The following is a 19,326-nucleotide window of genomic DNA, read 5'->3' as shown; positions in this document are numbered from 1 at the left end:
TGGAACAGGCACAGTCCTGGGGTCCCCATGCAATCTGGCTGGTCCCAGGATCCCCAATCCCTGTGATCTAGCACTATCACTTTATGCAGGGCTTCCTCCTGTGCCAGTTGGCTTGATCCCTGATTTCGTAGGAGTATATAAAATCTACTGCCAAAACAAAGCAGAGGTCAGCAGCATGAAATTGTCAGCAGCCTTGCCTAGCAAAGGAGCCGTCCAGGAGGAACGAGGGCTAAGCAAATAAAGCTATAGGTAAAGTTTTCATAGAATTAAGAGAATGTCAGAATTGGAAGGGATCTTGGAAGTCTTTTAGTTCCACCCGCTGTTCAAGCAGGAAATCTTATAATAGGGATCCTCAACCCCCAGCCTGGGCCCACTACCGGGCATTCAGCCTTTTGGAACTGGGCTGCGGGAACCTGTGGGCAAGCATGTGCGTGTGCATCCTCACTCGCATGACTGGCAGGCAAGCATGTGTGCCTGCCCTCCATTTGCTAGCTCACTGTCCCCATTCCCTCCTGCCAGTGCGCAAAGCCAAAAAGGTTGGGGAACTCTGCCCTATCCCATTTCAGACAAATGGCTGTCCAATCTCTTCTTAAAAACCTCCAGTGTTGGAGCACCCACAATTTCTGGAGGCAAGCTGTTCCACTGGTTAATTGTTCTCACTGTCAGGAAATTTCTCCTTAGTTCTAAGTTGCTTCTCTCCTTGATTAGTTTCCATCCGTCGCTTCTTGTCCTGCCTTTAGGTGCTTTGGAGAATAGGTTGACCCCCTCTTCTTTGTGGTGACCCCTTAAGTCTATCTCAGCATCTACTTCTGTCCTACTATCGCAGCACCATTGAGAGTGTCCTGACATACGGCATTCTTGCATGGTATGGGAGCAGCTCTGTAGCGGACAAAAAAGCTCTACAGAAAACCATTAAAATTGCCCAGAATATCATCGGACTCCAGCTACCAGCCCTGGACGACATCTCCGAAATGCAACTTTCTCTGTTTGAGAAAGTTGCATAACATTCTCAGAGACTCTTCCCATCCTGCTTACAATCTTTTTGGACTGTTGCCTTCTGGCAGAAGATACAGAACAATTAAAACTCGGACCACACGTTTTCTGAATAGTTTTTATCCCAGAGCTATAACTGCACTCAACAATGAACTAAAGGGCCACCATCAGTGAGCTGTTGGACAGCATTACTTGGTCTGTTGTGTGGATGTTTGGGTGGTTTAGGGGTGGGGAATTGTGGTGGGTGGGAGTGTGTTTGGGGATTGTTATGTGTGTTGGACCTGGTTTTTGTGTGTTAAGTGAATTTCGTTGTATGGGTATACTGTGTATACACGTACAATGACAATAAAGTTATTTATTTATTTATATATTGGAACACTGCTATCATGTCACCCCTAGTCCTTTTTTTCATCAAACTAGACATACCCAATTCCTGCAACCGTTCTTCATATGTTTTAGCCTCCAGTCCCCTAATCATCTCTGTTGCTCTTCTCTGCACTCTTTCCTCCATGACATGTTGCAATCATGTCTAGAAGACAGGGGGCTTAAGTAGAATTTAAGAGTGGAGACCTTCTTCAGGGATACTATAGAATAAATACTGGGCTTTAGTACTATAGAATCAGTACTGGGCTCAAACATCTTTTCTTTTTGGGTTAATCTAGCAACATGGGCGTCAAACTCGATCACGTCACGTGACATATTGTGACGTATCATGAAGTTTGCTGCCTTTGTGGAGCTGGTGTCAGGGTTCCAAGGAACACCCCCAACGAAATAAAACTCCGAGGTCTGAGGTTCCTCAAAGTTCCAATTTATTAGAGATGCCATGTTGGGACATCTGGGAAAACCCGAATCTGAAAGCTTCCAGGTTTTCTCCACCCAGCTAACAGTTCACAGCCCTGCCCTGCCCCACACCCACAAGTTCATCACATTGTCCAATCAACTTTTCACATTCAACTGGATACAATCTCCAGGCAGTCTCCAGCAGGTGCAGGCAACAGTGTCCTTGAATACGGAATGTTGTTATGACTAACTTTCTACAAAAAAACCTCCCAATTTCCCAGGCAAAACTATGTGGCAGTTAGGAAGCAAATGCATCCGGTCCATGGGCCACCAGTTTGACATCTCTGCAGCAATGGTGGTAAATCTTGGGAGGTTTCTAGTGGAAGCAATATGTATTTGGGAATTAGCATCCTGGTGGTTTATTTATTATTTATTTATTTATTTATAAGTTCAATTTATATGCCGCCCTTCTCCGAAGACTCAGGGTGGCTTACAATGCATTTATAGCAATAGCCTTCATTCTTTTGTATATACCTGCTTATTAGGGCTTTTGGCCCCCCCAAAAGCGGTGTTTCTACAAAGTCAGCTTATTGCCCTACAATCCGGGTCCTCAATTTACCTACCTCGGAAGGATGAAAGGCTGAGTCAACCTTGAGCCTGGTGAGATTTGAACTTGCAGTAATTGCAGGCAGCTGGCAGCTAAGTGCTACATAACAGCACTTAGTCCGTTGCACCACCAAGGCTCCTGGAATTTAGGGTGTAGGGTGAATCTCATGACGTTCATGATGAATTTATTATTTTGATTTACAGCCTGTCTTTCTAGGCATACATAGGCACTCCAGGTAGCTGTGAGAAAGGAGATGATTCAATCGCCGTTCTGGAAAGCACTGGAACTTTTTCAAAGGAGACTAAGGAGACCTGGAGCCACAAAGCAGATGTGGAAGGAACAATCCATGTTTCTCATAATTTGGAAAGAAATCCTGATTCGTTTCAACAGGAAATTGAATGGTGTTTGTTGACTGCAGGGGCACCATCTCCGGGAGTGAATGGGGAGAAGGAGGGAGTCCGGTCTCTTTCTACATGCATAGAATCAAATTGTCAAGTTTCCGAAAGATGCCCTAATTAATTCATGATTCATGGGATTTGATTCTTCAAGGCATCAGGCAGAAGGTTTATGTCGCACCAAGAAGACAGTGCCTGAGGCAAAGTTGCCCTTTAATGATGTCACAACAAAGGGAAGGAGAGTGTCTTTTGTCCGCTGATTTGTGTTTCTGTCACAATAACCGCAGCTTCATGACTGATCTAACACAACAGAATCAGGTTGTTCAGATTGGCCTGTAGCATTTACAGAGGCCTTGAATTTGAAGATACTTATCGTAAGGATGCAAGCTTGCTGTACAAATCGGGAATTCACTACAGGTAGTCCTCGACTTATGACTGCAGTTGAGCCCAAAATTCCCACTGGTAAGCGAAACATTTGTTAAGTGGGTTTTGCCCTATTTTACAACCTTTCTTGCCACAGTTGTTAAGAGAATCATTGGGTTCGGCCCCAGCTACGGACCCCAAAGAACGCAGCACACACAAAGTCCGTTCAAACCTTAATTTACTGAATAAACCAGTCTTTTACAACAACGGCTGTTAATTAATTGCATTAACAGCCGCCAAGAATTCAAAGAATAATAACTGAAAACTTACTATGGTTGGCAGAATGCCCAGAAGCAATTTGCAGGAAGCTGATAAGATAAGCAAGACAAGACACGAAGGTATGTGAACTAAGTTGTTCCCTGCAAATTGCTTCAGTCGGCGTTCCTCCTTAAATAGGCTAAGGGAGTAGCCAATTAGCCCCAAGCCTTACTCTCGAGGAGACCTCCTCCTGAGGAGCCACTCCTGCCTTTTGGCAGCTCTACGCGCCCGTGCAAGCTTAAGGAAGCTTCTGGAGGTTCTGAAGGCCCTGGCTGAAACCCCGCCTCTGGCACCACATCCTCTCCAGCCTCCTCATTGTCCGACTCGAGTGCCAGCTGCACAGGATGCTGGCGCAGCATCACACCAGCCTCCTCGCTGTCGGAATCAAGTACTAGCTGCACAGGCCACGTACGGGCCACAACACACTGCAGTGGTGGGTTGCTACCGGTTTGCCCCAGATTGAGCAAACTGGTAGCGGCGGCAGTGGGAGGCTCCACCCATCCGCCCGTGTGTGTGTGCCCATGAGCAAACCGGTAGCGACGGGTTTTGAAACCCACCCGTGGGTTTCAATCATTGCAGTTGTTAAGTTAGTAGCACGGTTGTTAAGTGAATCTGGCTTCCTCGTTGACTTTGCTTGTCAGAAGGTCGCAAAAGCGGATCACGTGACCCCCCAGAACCGTCATAAATATGAGTCAGTTGCCAAGCGTCTGAATTTTGATCACGTGACCACGGGAAGGCTACAACGGTTGTTAAGTGTGAAAAAAATCATCCTAAATCCCATTTTGCAGTGCGGTTGTAACTTTGAACGGTCACTAAATCAATTGTTGTAAATTGAGGACTACCTATACCAGCACTGGGAAAAATAATGAGAAAACTTTAAGAGGATTAATTGGGAAAAAGGAGTTTTAAATCTTTCCATTTAAAAGAAAATCTGATGGAAGGAAAAGTGAAGCAGTCCAAAGAAATTTACAAGGTTTCCTTCCCCCTCGGATGTCAAAAATCAGACAAATGAACCCCAGGCGTCGCCCACAGTGCTATTTAAAGTCCTGATAAAATAGCAACATTTTGGAGACGTTAAATATCAATTGCATTCTCTCTCTCCCTGGTGTGTGTGTGTAGCCGTGGCCTGAAATAGTAATTTGTTCAATAAAGAGTCATCCGACTTTATTATAGCTCTCAGGGCCTTTTGTGAGTTTATAGTAATGAAGCAAGAATCAAAATACTTTTCATTGGAAAACCAATGTTTATTTCTTTCTTTTCTGAGTGCCCCTTTCTGTTTTTATTTCAGACCAATAAAATACAGGTAGTCCTTGACGTACGACCACAACTCAGCCCAAAATGTATGTTGCTAAGCGAGACATTGGTCAAGTGAGCTCTGTCCCATTTTACGACCTTTCCTGCCACAGTTGTGAAGTGAACCCCTGCCGCTGTTAAGGTACCAACACGGTTGTTAAGTGAATCTGGCTTCCCCGTTGACTTTGCTTGTCAGAAGGTCGCAAGAAGGGATCATGTGACCCTGGGACACTGCAACCGTCATAAATATGAATCAGTTGTCAAGCGTCTGAATTTTGATCATGGGGATGCTGCAATGGCCGTATGTGTGAAAAATGGTTATAAGTCCCTTTTTTCAGTGCCGTTGTAACTTCAAACAGTCACTAAATGAATGGTTCTAAGTCGAGGACTACCTGTAATCCATTAAAATCAGAAGGACTGAAACAAGAACGAAACTAATGGGGCACTTGGCTATTTCAAGGTTTGCCCTCCAAATCTGTGACAAGTACAATGTGGGAAGTAGAATACAAACGGAGAGCAAACCCCACTCCTTACTAGCACTGATGATGTTACCTAGTTGGCCAATAAAATGTCTGCAGAAAACAGCAAAGCTCAGGGAGCACCAAGGACCCCCTCATTTCAACCCTGAGCTACAAATGTTCCCCTTTATTGAGAAATACAATTCCCAGAATTGCCACTCAGCATGGCCAAAGGTGAGGATCGTGCTGGGGACTAAGAACTGGGGACCCTCCCTCCATCTAGAAGGGAGGGAGGCTCCTCCATCTGGAAGAGCCGAGGTGGCGCAGTGGTTAGAGTGCAGTACTGCAACTACTTCAGCTGACTGCTAGTTCAGCAGATCAGCGGATCAAATCTCACCAGGCTCAAGGTTGACTCAGCCTTCCATCCTTCCGAGGTGGGTAAAATGAGGACCCAGATTGTTGGGGGCAATATGCTATTTAGTATACTGTCTTTGGTGTAAGCCGCCCAGAGTCCTCGGAGAGTGGGCGGCATAGAAATATGACTAATAATAATAATAATAATAATCTATAATTGCTGTGAAGAATGGCCACATCTCCATGGTTTCCATCAGCATCTCCCAATTGCGATAGTGCTAGCAGACAGCACGAAATGATGTTGATTATACAGAATCCAGATCATTGCTTATATCTGGAAATATACATGTTTTGTCCTTGCCAAGAGTAAAAGCATTGTATTTATAAAGTAATCCATAATGTGGGACTTTTAAAAAGAAATTGTGGATCACTTACTAGAATTAAAACCGAATTATAGAAGCCTCTGTAGGAGGTGACCAGGCTGAGCCCGAAGGAGGGGTCAAAGGCATCATTAGTCTTGAGTCCCTTTATGCTCACAAGAGATCTAAGTCCAGGCTGCCTTGAATTCCATTGACTCTTATCTACTACTAATTTCCTTTGGCCGTTAGTAGTTCAGATTTCTTGTAGAGAGCTGAAGCTTGCAATAAACCCTTATATTGATTTAAATTACCTAGATTTCCTGATTTCCTCGGCTCTTGGCAGCCTCAGTGGGTCTGCACTGGGGGACGGTACAAATTCCTTGTATTAGGTGAGTCTGTTTGGTTTTAGGGGAAATGACTGGCAGGATGCTGGATTTAAGATTGCCAACAAAACCCCAGAGAACATTTTATACCTGCATGTTTAAGAGTTTCCTATCCTCTTGCATGGGGAAATCCAAATTGAACATATTTATGTAAAGAGCAGAAGGTGAACTGAGGATGCTGAATTATGGAAAAGAGGTTGGAAGCTTGAAAAATTGCCAAGTAATTGTCACTTACATGCACTATGGAGACACACGGGCCCAGATATGAAATTACTGCTGGTTTAGAATGTGTCACTGCTGAACAATTCTAGCAGAAAACATTTGGAAGAAAAGGGCAGCATCTTATATTCATTAAAGCAAAATCTTGTATTTACTATCATTCTTAAGGGTTCGCTAAAACAAAAATTCCATGCATGCTAATTTTCTTCAGCTTCAAAGTGTTGGCCAAAAGGTTTGCCAAACTAGCAACACCAGAGGTGGAAGGATTTCTTGTGCATTTTTTTTTTATAACTCCGCTGGTTCCAATTCCATCTAACACAACCTTGCTGAGATTACCTTCCTTACAGTTTCAGAAAACGGTTGGGAAGACTTACTGGGCGTGCCTTTTTTCATCGTCTCGAGCCAAAGTTGCTACATAACCCACGAGGTAGGCTTGGAGTTCTTCAAACGTTCCAACTGTTTGGTTAAAAGTTCTGCAAACACAACAGAAGTAAGTCAAAACATTAGCCTTTTGCTAGGAAAAAAAAAATACGGCAGCAGCCTCCTATGGAGATACAAAGACTTTAAAGGATAATTAGAACTGCAGAAAAAAAAAATGGCTACCACCCTGCCTTCCATGGAGGACCTGTATACTGCACGAGTCAAAAAGAGGGCTGTGAAAATATTTATAGACCCCTCGCATCCTGGACATCAATTATTTCAACTCCTACCCTCAAAAGGACGCTATAGGGCACTGCACTCCAGAACAACTAGACACAAGGACATTTTCCCCCCCCACATGCCATTACTCTGCTTAACAATTAATTCCCTCAACACTGTCAAACTATTCACTAAGTCTGCATTACTATTAATCTTCTCATCATTCCTATCACTCATCTCCTCCCACTTATGACTGCATGACTGTAACCTTGTTGCTGGTATCCTTATGATTTATATCGATTGTTTCCTAGTATGATTCGATTGCTTATTTGTACCGTATGACTATCATTAAGTGTTGTACCTTATGATTCTTGATGAATGTATCTTTTCTTTTATGTACACTGAGAGCGTATGCCCCAAAGACAAATTCCTTGTGTGTCCAATCACACTTGGCCAATAAAGAATTCTATTCTATTCTATTCTATTCTATTCTATTCTATTCTATTCTATTCTATTCTATTCTATTCTATTCTATTCTATTCTATTCCATTCCATTCCATTCCATTCCATTCCATTCCATTCCATTTTATTCCATTCCATTCCATTCCATTCCATTCCATTCCATTTTATTCCATTCCATTCCATTCCATTCCATTCATATCCCATTCTATTCTATTCTATTCTATTCTATTCTATTCTATTCTATTCTATTCTATTCTATTCTATTCTATTCTATTCTATTCTATTCTATTCTATTCTAGTCTTCTATTTTCCATAAACTTTAGTCAGCCCAAAGGTGTTTTTCAAAAGGCAACTGGACTTTCTGGGTTTTTTTCCCTTGAAAACATTTCACTTCTCATCCAAGAAGCTTCTTCAGTTCTGGGAAAAAAACCCCAAGAAAGTGTTTTTCAAAAGGCAACTGGACTTTCTGGGTTTTTTTCCCTTGAAAACATTTCACTTCTCATCCAAGAAGCTTCTTCAGTTCTGGGAAAAAAACCCCAAGAAAGTCCAGTTGCCTTTTGAAAAGCATCTTTAGGACATCCATGACCTGGATGATTGAGAATCTCCACAGACATATAGCTGGCCCAGCCATTGGGAAGTCAGCCTGTCGGTGATAGCGGGTTGCTGAAGGCTGATTTATATTATACTTGCTAGTAGATTTTTCCCAGTTAAATACAGAAGTAGGGATGCTATAACCTGTGGCCTTCCAGATGTTAAATGTGCTAGCTAGCCTGGTAACTGTTGAAGGGAGCTGGAAAACAGTCCACCAACATCTGGAAAGACCTAATCATCTGCTTTTATACAGGTAATACTTATATTTTCATTTTAGATAGCCCTGTCTTGGGATCCCTGGTGGTGCAGTGGTTAGAATGTAGTATTGCAGGCAAACTCTGCCCACAGCCTAGAGTTCGATCCTGACGGGTTCAAGGTTGTCTCAGCCTTCTCTCCTTCTGAGGTCGGTAAAGTGAGGACCCAGATTCTTGGGGGCAATATGCAAATAATGTTTCGACATTGTAAACTACCCAGAGCATGCTGTAAAGCATTATGGGGTGGTATATTAAGTCTCAATGCTATTGCTATTTTCTTTTTGTACCCAACTTGTCCCTTTTTTATAACATACTACCTAAGGACTTCCATAATTTGATATTCCACAAATATGGCGGACTGCAAGATCCAGAATTCCCAACCAATAAGGCAAAAGGTAGTCTAAAACATCTCACAGAGGCAGGGTGGATTTGATTTAAATCAAGTCGATTTAAATCACAATTTAAATCATGATTTAAATCACTAGTAAAAAGGCTTGATTTAAATCAACTTGACTTAAATCATAATTTTTAAAAAGCATCTCCGTCATCTCTGTCCCGCAGTGGCTCCTTCTCTGACCAGCTGTTGACTCACCGATAGTCCCAATATTGCAGAATATATAGCCTCATGCTACATAATTAAGCTCCATTTCATGCTGAATAAACTAAATTATTAATGTATCTTAAATAGAAAACTATCTTTCGATAGATTTTTTACTCCAAAACCATTTTATTAAAATAAATTTGATAAAAATTAAAAAAAAAATCTGATTTAAATAAAAAAAAATCCTTTTTTAAAAAAAATCATCAGTTTTTTTTATCCACCCTGCACAAAGGGTAAAGCTGGGTTAATGCTTTAACCAAGACATGGTTTGTGTTAACTATGTTTAGTTGACTAAGGCCCAAAAGCTGTTCAGCAACACAGTCAGTCAAAGCCAAACAAACTTAGCATGACTTGTGAACCCAGCCACAATTATAACAACAATCATAGTGTAACAGTAGCATCAGCAGCTGCTACTGTACAGTGCAATGAATAAATAGAACAATATCCAGAGGTCTGGCCTTTTTGATGCCATGATTAAAAAGAAAATCACCCACAGCAGTCACTGCACATGGCTGCAATAAAACTAATTCTCCGAACAATCCAACTACACCTTTCAAAGGTGAGGAACATTGCAGGCAATTATCAGTCTATGACAGACCCAATCAACTTGGGATCTACAAAACTGAACTCAGATCTACAGCTGTATAAAGAACTTGATAATCTGTTAAACTACTGAAGTTCGCAGATGACACAACAGTGATCGGTCTCATTCGAGACAATGATGAATCCGCATACAGACGGGAGGCTGAACAACTAGCCTCGTGGTGCGACCAGAACAATCTGGAACTGAACACACTCAAAACCGTAGAAATGGTGGTGGGACTTTAGGAGAAACCCTCCCATACTTCCACTTCTCACAATACTAGACAACACAGCATCCACAGTAGAGACCTTCAAATTTCTAGGTTCTATCATATCTCACGACTTAAAATAGACACCCAACTTCAAAAATGTTATAAAAAAAGCACAACAAAGAATGTTCTTTCTGCGCCAATTTAGAAAGCTCAAACTGCCCAAGGAGCTGCTGATCCAGTTCTACAGAGGAATTATTGAGTTTGTCATCTACACCTCTATAATCGTCTGGTTTGGTCCTGAAACCCAACAATAGAGACACAGACTTCAGAGGATAATAAGAACTGCAGAAAAACCAATTGCTACCAACCTGCCTTCCATTGAGGACCTGTATACTGCACGAGTCAAAAAGAGGGCTGTGAAAATATTTACAGACCCCTCACATCCTGGACATAAACTGTTTCAATTCCTACCCTCAAAACGACTCTATAGAGCCCTGCACACCAGAACAACTAGACACAAGGACAGTTTTTTCCCAAACGCCATCACTCTGCTAAACAAATAATTCCCTCAACACTGTCAAACTAGTTACTAAGTCTGCATTACTATTAATCTTCTCATTGTTCCTATCATCCATCCCACTTATGACTGTATGACTGTAACCTTGTTGCTGGTATCCTTAAGATTTATATTGACTGTTTCCCTAAGACTATCATTAAGTGTTGCCCTTATGATTCTTGACGAATGTATCTTTTCTTTTATGTACACTGAGACGGTATGCACCAAGACAAATTCCTTGTGTGTCCAGTCACATTTGACCAATAAAGAATTCTATTCTATTCTATCTATTCTTTAAAAATCATCATTTTCTCTTTGCCTAGACAGCAAAAAAATCAAAGGCGCTTGAGAAAGACTAAATGAGCCACATTAAAGTTATTTTAGATAGTTTTTTTTTTTCAGTTGCACTTAAGATTCCCCGGAAGATATATAATCAACAGTAACATTACATTTAAAAACCATATAAATGCTAACAAAGATCAAAGAACAGAAAGTGCGGCCATGGTAAAATCAATACTGTCCAATTAAGTACCAAAATACCATTCAACTCAAAACAGAGGTAACCCTCTGCTGAAATGCTTGAGTAATGTTTTAAAATACTGTATTGCTTAGCATGGGTTACAATTCATTTTTTAATTCACACTGTTTTTCATTTTCATCCTGTTAATATGGCTTGAGGCTCACTGGAGTATAACTTAGATATTTATACAGTTCCTGTTATTACAGTCTACTCCATATATTTGAAGGAACAAATTCCTGCCTTTATAAATATACAAAGCAGCTAACTGCTCTTCAAGGTCTCACTGTATGCAGGAGTCACTGTATTAAAAAGTCAATTAAAATTTGAAAATTAGAATCGGTTGGCTGCCTCAGGAATTCTCATAAAAAGGCCATATTTCCCCATCCCTTATGTAGTTGAACAGGGATGCAATAAACAAGAACTGTTCCATTCCTATTAAAGTACCTTTGAGACAACTATGACCTGGATGACTGAGAATCTCCACAGTCATTCCTATTGTAGCCACTGTTTTCCAAAATAACTACCATATTTTTCGGAGTATAAGATACACCTTTTTCTCCCCTAAAAGGGGGTGAAAATTTGGGTACGTCTTATACACCAAATGTAGCCCCGCCCACCCACTGGCCCCCACCCTTTGGCCGCTGCCTCCCAGCAGTTTACCTCCTTGCAGCAAGCTGCAAGAAGAAACAGCTCCTTTCTGCTTCAGCACAGCCTAATTAACACAAGTTGATTGGATCGGCCTCCCGACTTTCAGCTGTTTTGCTCTCAGCTGTTTTGCTGTGGGCCTCTGCTGCTTGCTGCAAGGAAGTAAATTGCTGGGAGCTGATTTTTTTTTCTTGTGCTAATCAATATGCTGAAAACGAAAATGAAAGTAAAGCAGGCTGTTTGCTGTTTGCTGCAAGGAGACAAAATTGCTGGGAGGCAGAGGCAGATTTCTTTTTCTTGTTTTCCACACCAAAAAAGGTAGGTGCATCTTATAGTCCGGTGTATCTTATACTCTGAAAAATATGGTACATCTGTTTTTCCTTTATTTCTCCTTTTTTTTGTGCCTTCAAGTCTTGGTGACTGCCAGGAAAAGTCCCAGCAATTTTCTTGGCAAGGTTTCCAAAAGTGGTTTGCCATTGCATTCTTTCTAATCTTTCTTGGGCAGTGTTGGTGAACCTTTTTAGCACCGAGTGCTGAAATGGGAGTGTGTGCACAGGGGAGCACCGGAAATTAGAAGAGCAGCTCCCTGGCATGCACGCATGGGAGCGCCGGAAACCAGAAGTGCAATTCCCTGGCGTGCAGGCATGCACCAGGAAGCTGAGCTTCCGGTTTCAAAAATGCGCATGTGCATCGGTCACCTGGTCTTCCGGTTTCTGGCGCGCATGAGGGCACGAAGACCAGCTGGCCAGCGCACATGTGCACACTGGAAACCGGAAGCTGAGCTTCCCAGCACGTGCATGCATGCCAGGGAGCTGCTCTTCCAGTTTCTGGCGCTCCCACATGTGCAAAGATCAGCTGGCCGGCATGAACCTGGAAGAGCAATGGGCAACAGCTGCGATGCCTGGAGTGGCTCTGCATGCCACTTCCGGCATGTGTGGCATAGGTTCGCCATCACTGTTCTAGGGTGACTCACCAGAAGCCAAAGACCTGGTTTTATGCTTAAGGCAGGATTAGAACTCACTGTCTCCTGGCTTTATCCTGGTACCTTAACCACTGCACCAAACTGCCTTTCTTTCCCCTTTTTTGCTTTACTTGAAATATTTCAGTGTTCACAACTTTGGAGATTTTCTTTAGTCAATAATGAAGCAACCAAAGCATGCCACTCTGCAGTAATTAAAATCGTTGATGATTCAAATGGGGAACTGAATGTTCTTAGGGTTTTTTTTTCTTTTTAAATCCTATGAAGTATCCCCACAATATATCTATGGGGTTAGAAGAAATATCATCATCAATCATCAGCTTAATTACATTCCCCCGCTTCCTAACACAAGCATATCTTGGCAACAAAAAACTTGCTTTTTTGTAGCTTCAGGACAAGACAGAAAGTACTGTAAACACAACAACTTTGGGATCTTGCAATGCAGGCCAGAGTGGTGGTTCCATGATCTATTGACAGGTCTCTGAGCTTGGTTGGGGCTTTTTGGCTGACGTTTCATTACCCAAACGAGATAATCTAGGACTAGCACTGATGATGTTACCTAGTTTGGTGATAAAATGTCTGCAAGAAAACAACCAAGCTCAGAGAGCACCAAAGAGTCCTCATTTCAACTCTGAGCTACAAATATTCTCCTTTATTGGTAGTGGTAGCAATAGCACTTAGATTTATATACCGCTTCACGTGCGTGCCTTCTGCGCATGTGCCTGGCTTCAAAACCGTGCCTAAACAGGACAGCATAGAGCCGGGGTGGGGAGGCGGGACCACTCACAATCTCCGCTACCGGTTCGCCTGAACCAGTACAAACCGGCTGAATACCACCTCTGCATAGGAGGCTGAGTCAACCTTGAGCCCGTCAGGATCAAACTTCTGGCTGTGGGCAGAGTTAGCCTACAATACTGCATTCTGAATTATTGGGTTATTGGGTAAACCTGATCTATTGGGTTTTTTTCCCCTTTCTCTTCAAAGGTCATTCGCTTGGCTGTTTTGCTACCCTCCCCCTAATGTCCACCTCCTCCAAATTTGGGCTAGGAAAAAGAAGAGAAGACAACTCAGAACAATTGCATTCTTGATGTATCGGTGAATAGGAAAAGCTCAGGGGTGGGTTCTACTTACTTTTACTACTGGTTCGGAATGGGATTGCATGCACAGATCACCGATGACAACATCCGGGACGGTGGGTGGGGCCTCCCGCCGGTTTTACTACCGGTTCTTGCGAACCGGTCCGAACCGGGAGCAACCCACCAACTGGAAAAGCTGCTGGAAAGAAGACGGTACTACAGGAAGGGAATACTTACTCTCTGTCAATAACAAGGCACTCCACGTCATTTTCATCTGCTATTATATTAGCAGACCTGACATCATCACTGTAAACAGAAATATATCCGTTGATTTTAGGTAGATAAGAAGAGTAAATCACAGACCAGATGGAAACTTAGATTTACGCTATAATCCTGTACAGGTAAGTCCTGGACTTACGACCATAATTGAGCCCAAAACTTCCATTGCTAAGCAAGACAGTTGTTAAGTGAGTTTCACTCCATTTTACGACCGTTCTTGCTACAGTTGTTAAGTGAATCGTTGCAATTATTAAGTTAGTACTGTGCCTATTAAGTGAATCTGGCTTCCCCAATGATTTGGCTTGTCAGAAGGTCTCAAAAGGGGAATGCATGACCCCGGGACACAGCAATTATCATGTTGCACGGTTGCCAAGCGTCCAAATTTTGATCGCATGAACACATGGGGATGCTGCAACGGTCATTAGTGTGAAAAACGGTCAGAAATTGCATATTTAAGCGCTGTTGTAGCTTCAGTTACAAAACTGTTGTAAGTCGAACACTATCTGATTACACTTATTAACAGTCTGTTTCAGTGGTGAAATGTAAAATTTGTTACTACCAGTTCTGTGGGCGTGGCTTGGTGGTAGGGGGTAATGTGACTGGGTGGGTGTGGCCAATTTTTTTTTTTTTTTACTTTTAAAACCATTTTTTTCTACAACCTTTTAGGCTGAAGAGGTTGTTAAAAAATGCTTTTAAAAGCCTCTGACGATCCCAGCTGAGCCGTGTGATCATCAGAGGCTTTTTTTTTTTACTTTTAAAAGCATTTTTTCGGCCGAAGAGGTTGTAGAAAGAAAGCTTTTAAAAATTTTAAAAAAAAGCCTCTGATGATTGCGCGGCTCAGCTGGGCATGGGAAGGGGGGGCAGGGATTTTTGCTACCGGTTCTCCGAACCACCCGCTGCCATCACTACTGGATCGGGCAATCTGGTCCAAACCGGGAGCATTTCATCCCTGGTCTGTTTCCCTTGAGCACAAAACTTACTTCTAAAACTATGCCTGTAGGTTTATTACAAGGAACTAGATACTCAAATGCCTGTGCATAACCTTGGTTTTCTATTGTATCTTTAAAAATCTGCTGTATCTTTGCAAATCTCTTTAACAATGATTTTAGGATGAAGTAGGCAAGCTAATTTGTTACCTAAGTAGGCATTATCTATTTGTCCAAATGCCACTTCAAAGTTTAAATCCTCCCATTATTACTATCCCTGCTGTTTCCTCTGTTCAAAGGGACTGTTGACACCTAACAACCAATTCATCATCTCGGCAGGTTCTCTGCATCTGTGCTGCTAAATGTTCCTCATACGGATAATTTTAACACAAGCTTGTGATGCTTTTTTTAAAAATTTCACTTCATTGTTGATTCTTCCTCTAAACTAAAGCAGTGTTTCTCAAAATAATAATAATATATTTTTTTTGGACTCAGCGTTGTCCTGAATGCATTCATGCAGCGGTGAAATGGATTTAGTGAGATTTTTTTTTTGTTGGTTTAGAGTAACGCTTCTTAAACTTATTATTATTATTTTTTTTTAAAAAAGGCAGTGTTTAGGTTGCTGGGCTAGAAGACGGTAAGTTCTAGTTCTGCTCTAGGTATGAAAGGCAGCTGAGTAACTTTAGGCCAATCATGATAAGACTATGAATTCTAGTCCTCTCTTAGATATGAAAGCCAGCTGAGTGACTTTGAGCCAATCACTGGGAGATGGTGAGTTCTAGTCCTACCTTAGACTTGAAAGCCAGCTGAGTGACTTTGAGCCAATCACTGGGAGATGGTGAGTTCTAGTCCTACCTTAGACTTGAAAGCCAGCTGAGTGACTTTGAGCCAATCACTGGGAGATGGTGAGTTCTAGTCCTACCTTAGACTTGAAAGCCAGCTGAGTGACGTTGAGCCAATCACTGGGAGATGGTGAGTTCTACTCCTGCCTTAGACCTGAAAGCCAGCTGAGTGACTTTGGGCCAATCACCAGGAGATTGTGAGTTCTAGTCCTACCTTAGACTTGAAAGCCAGCTGAGTGACTTTGAGCCAATCACTGGGAGATGGTGAGTTCTAGTCCTACCTTAGACTTGAAAGCCAGCTGAGTGACGTTGAGCCAATCACTGGGAGATGGTGAGTTCTAGTCCTGCCTTAGACCTGAAAGCCAGCTGAGTGACTTTGAGCCAATCACTGGGAGATGGTGAGTTCTAGTCCTGCCTTAGGCATGAAAGTCAGCTGGGTGACTTTGAGACAATCACCATGAATTCTAGTCCCGTCTTAGATATGGAAAATCATCTGAATGACTCTGTGCCAATCACCAGGAGACAGTGAATTCCATCTTAGACAAGAAAGCCACGGGGATGAATATGGGGCAGTCACGATCTCTTAGTCAATTCATCTCACCCAGTGGTGGGATTCAAAATTTTTTACTACCGGTTCTGTGGGCGTGGCTTGGTGGGCATGGTAGGGGTAGAAAACTGTAAAATCTCCATTCCCTCCCCACTCCAGGGGAAAGTTACTGCAAAATCCCCTTTTCCTCCTGGGACTTGGGGGGGCAGAGAATAGATGGGGGCATGGGCAGTCAGAGGTGGTATTTACCAGTTCTCTGAACTACTCAAAATTTTCGCTACCGGTTCTCCAGAACTGGTCAGAACCTGCTGAATACCACCTCTGATCTCTCCAGGTTGTTGTTGTGAGAAAATAGGAGGAGGAAGGAATATTATGTATGCTTGCTACCTTGAGTTACTTATACACTAAATGAATAAAGGCAAGAGAAAAAAATCAAATCATTAAATCAACAAAAAATCTCAAAAATCATTTCACTGCTGCATGTACTGTAGGCACACTAGACTATAGTTGGTTAATAAGTCAAGAATTGGCTTGTGCCCATGTATGAGAGCAACTGCTTGGAAAAATCCATCAACTGCAACGACCAGATGCCGAAAAGTCAGCATACAGTAACCAAAATAGACAATTTGGATGGAAGTGATCATGGGGGGAAATGATAGAATGGATGCTCACCAGGGTGAAATCCTATCGGTTTGGACCGGTTCGGACGAACTGCTAGAGATTATGGGCATCAGTTCGCCAAACCGGTAGTAATTACCCGTCCTTGGCCCCACCCACGCCCAGCCAGTTGCTGCTCACCTCTTCCGGCTGCTCGATATTCCACAGAATTCAATGTTAAATGCAGCAGAGAGAATGCTAACTTTTCTCCCTCCATTCAGAATGGAACTGCTGCAGCCTGTCCCTTTAAGTAGTCCCCAGGAGGGAGGGGGCCAGGAGGGAACCATAAAGGGAGCAGCAGCTCTGTTGTGAATGGAGGGAGAAAAGTTAGCATTCTCTTTGCCACAGAATTCAGTGTTAAATGCAGCAGAGAGAATGCTAACTTTCCTCCCTCCATTCACAACGGAGCTGCTGTAGCCTGTCCCTTTTAAGGTACCGGTAGTTCCTAGGAGGGAGGGGGACAGGGGGGAGCAGCTGGAATGGAGCCATTTTCGTGAAAGGCAGGAAAATGGGGAAGGGGATTTTCCTGCCTGTCGTCCATTCCTCAATGTCAGCACAGACTGAGGGAAGGATGGTAGGCAGGAATATTCCCCTCCCCATTTTCCTGCCATTCGCGACAAGGAGTGGCTGGGAGGGGAAGGACCGGTGAGGAGCCCCTCGATGTGAGTGATGTTGAGTTGGCCACGCCCACCCAGTCACATGACCTCCCCAACAAGTCATGCCAACAGAACTGGTAGGGGAAATTTTTTATCACTCTTTCAATCATCTATGAATTATAATACTACCGTAGTTAATTCAGGGGTATCCAACCTTGGCAATTTTAAGACTTGTGGACTTCAATTCCCAGAATGCCCCAGCCAGCCATGCTGGGCATTCTGGGAGTTGAAGTCCACACATTTTCAAGCGCTCAAGGTTGCGAAACACTGAGTTAATTTCTTTTTTCTTTTTTAAAAAAGAAATTAATTCAGTGTTTCTCAACTTTGGGTGCTTATGTCTTTATCTTGTCTTCTCACCCCTGTTCCATTTTGAGCTCCTCAAATTTTTAAATAACAATGGAAGTGAATGTGAATGCTTCCAAGTGAGAAATAATTTTAAACAAACCTGATCAAGGCTTTTTCTCCGAAATAATCTCCTTTCTGCAGCGTTTTAATCAACTGAGGCTGGGTTTGCCCTTCTGGGGTCTGGGTAACCTTAACCTAGGAAATGAAGACCCATTAATTACTTGTCAAAAATAAATACAATATACTTAATAGACATACTTCATCCTTAACATTCATCATAATGATCCATTAAGATCAATGACCTTCATCAAAATGGTCCATCTAGAAAGCTGGTTTGGTCTAGTAGTAAAATCACAGGGTTAGAAAGCAAGAGACCATGAGTTCAAAAGTTGCACTTTAGCCAAGGGATGTGGTGGCTCAGTGGCTAATACATTGAGCTTGTTGATTGAAAGGTCGGCAGTTCAGCGGTTCGAATCCCCAGTGCTGCGTAACGGGGTGAGCTCCCGTTACTTGTCCCAGCTTCTGCCAGCCTAGCAGTTCGAAAGCATGTAAAAAATGCAAGTAGAAAAATAGGGACCACCTTCCGTGGGAAGGTAACAGCATTCTGTGCGCCTTTGGTGTTTAGTCATGCTGGCCACATGACCACGGAGACGTCTTCGGACAGCGCTGGCTCTTCGGCTTTGAAACGGAGATGAGCACCGCCCCCTAGAGTCGGGAACGACTAGCACATATGTGTGAGGGGAACCTTTACCTTTATCTTTAGCCATGAAAACCAACTGGGTGACTTTGGGCCTGTTACTCTCTGTCAGCCCAACCAGCCTCACAGGTTGTGAGGAAAATAAGGAGGCAAAAAGCGAGATAAGTTTGCCGCCTTGAGTTATTTGTAAAAATGATGAAGATGAGAAATAAATAAATTAAAAATAAAAATAAAGTGATAGAGCCAGAAAATTGTGTATTTTTTATCATGGCGAATTCCAACCGGATTTTACAACTCAGGGCTGGACTTTGGGAAAGCAGAGACAAGGATCTGAATCACAGACTTTTAAATATTGGCTACAACTGAATGTAAGAATCCCTTGTGGTTGTCCCTTCTTAGTGATAGGCTGCGATCAATTCTCTTGAAGTCTCTTGGTTGAGGCAAGGCATTCTTTCTGGGACATTTTTGGCACCAGAGTCAGAGAGTGCCAGAGCTAATATCAAACAAAGAATGAGGGATAACAATTGGATGTGGCATGGGTTTCCAAGCTAGTATAATTTGAAATGAATCAATTGTTCTCTGAAGCTCGCAGATTATTGAGTTAATATCAGTTCCAATTATAGAAAACCTTGGTGATGGACAGGTTTTTTGCAAAAACACCGAAAGAGATTTTGTCCTTGTAGCTCTCTAGATTGAACCAACAAAACAGGTCCATCCTAAGCTGTTTTGTTTCGTAAT

General features: G+C 42.6%; 1 protein-coding gene across 1 annotated transcript in view; it reads right to left on the bottom strand.

Moving 5' to 3' along the window:
• PRKG2 (protein kinase cGMP-dependent 2) overlaps positions 1-19,326 on the bottom strand; it is an 88,628-nt gene that overhangs the window by 21,802 nt on the left and 47,500 nt on the right. The window contains exons 7-9 of the mRNA XM_070948122.1: positions 17,992-18,086; positions 13,877-13,945; positions 6,897-6,995 (exon numbers count right to left, since the gene is read on the bottom strand). Coding sequence (XP_070804223.1) covers positions 6,897-6,995; positions 13,877-13,945; positions 17,992-18,086 — 263 coding nt within the window. The remainder of the gene's footprint in view (positions 1-6,896; positions 6,996-13,876; positions 13,946-17,991; positions 18,087-19,326) is intronic.

This window comes from Pituophis catenifer, unplaced genomic scaffold (assembly GCF_029215685.1).
Source record: "Pituophis catenifer annectens isolate HBS135680 unplaced genomic scaffold, rPitCat1.0.hap2 SCAF_8, whole genome shotgun sequence".
Taxonomy (NCBI): Eukaryota; Metazoa; Chordata; class Lepidosauria; order Squamata; family Colubridae; genus Pituophis; species Pituophis catenifer.
This window is presented reverse-complemented; position numbering and strand designations above follow the sequence as displayed.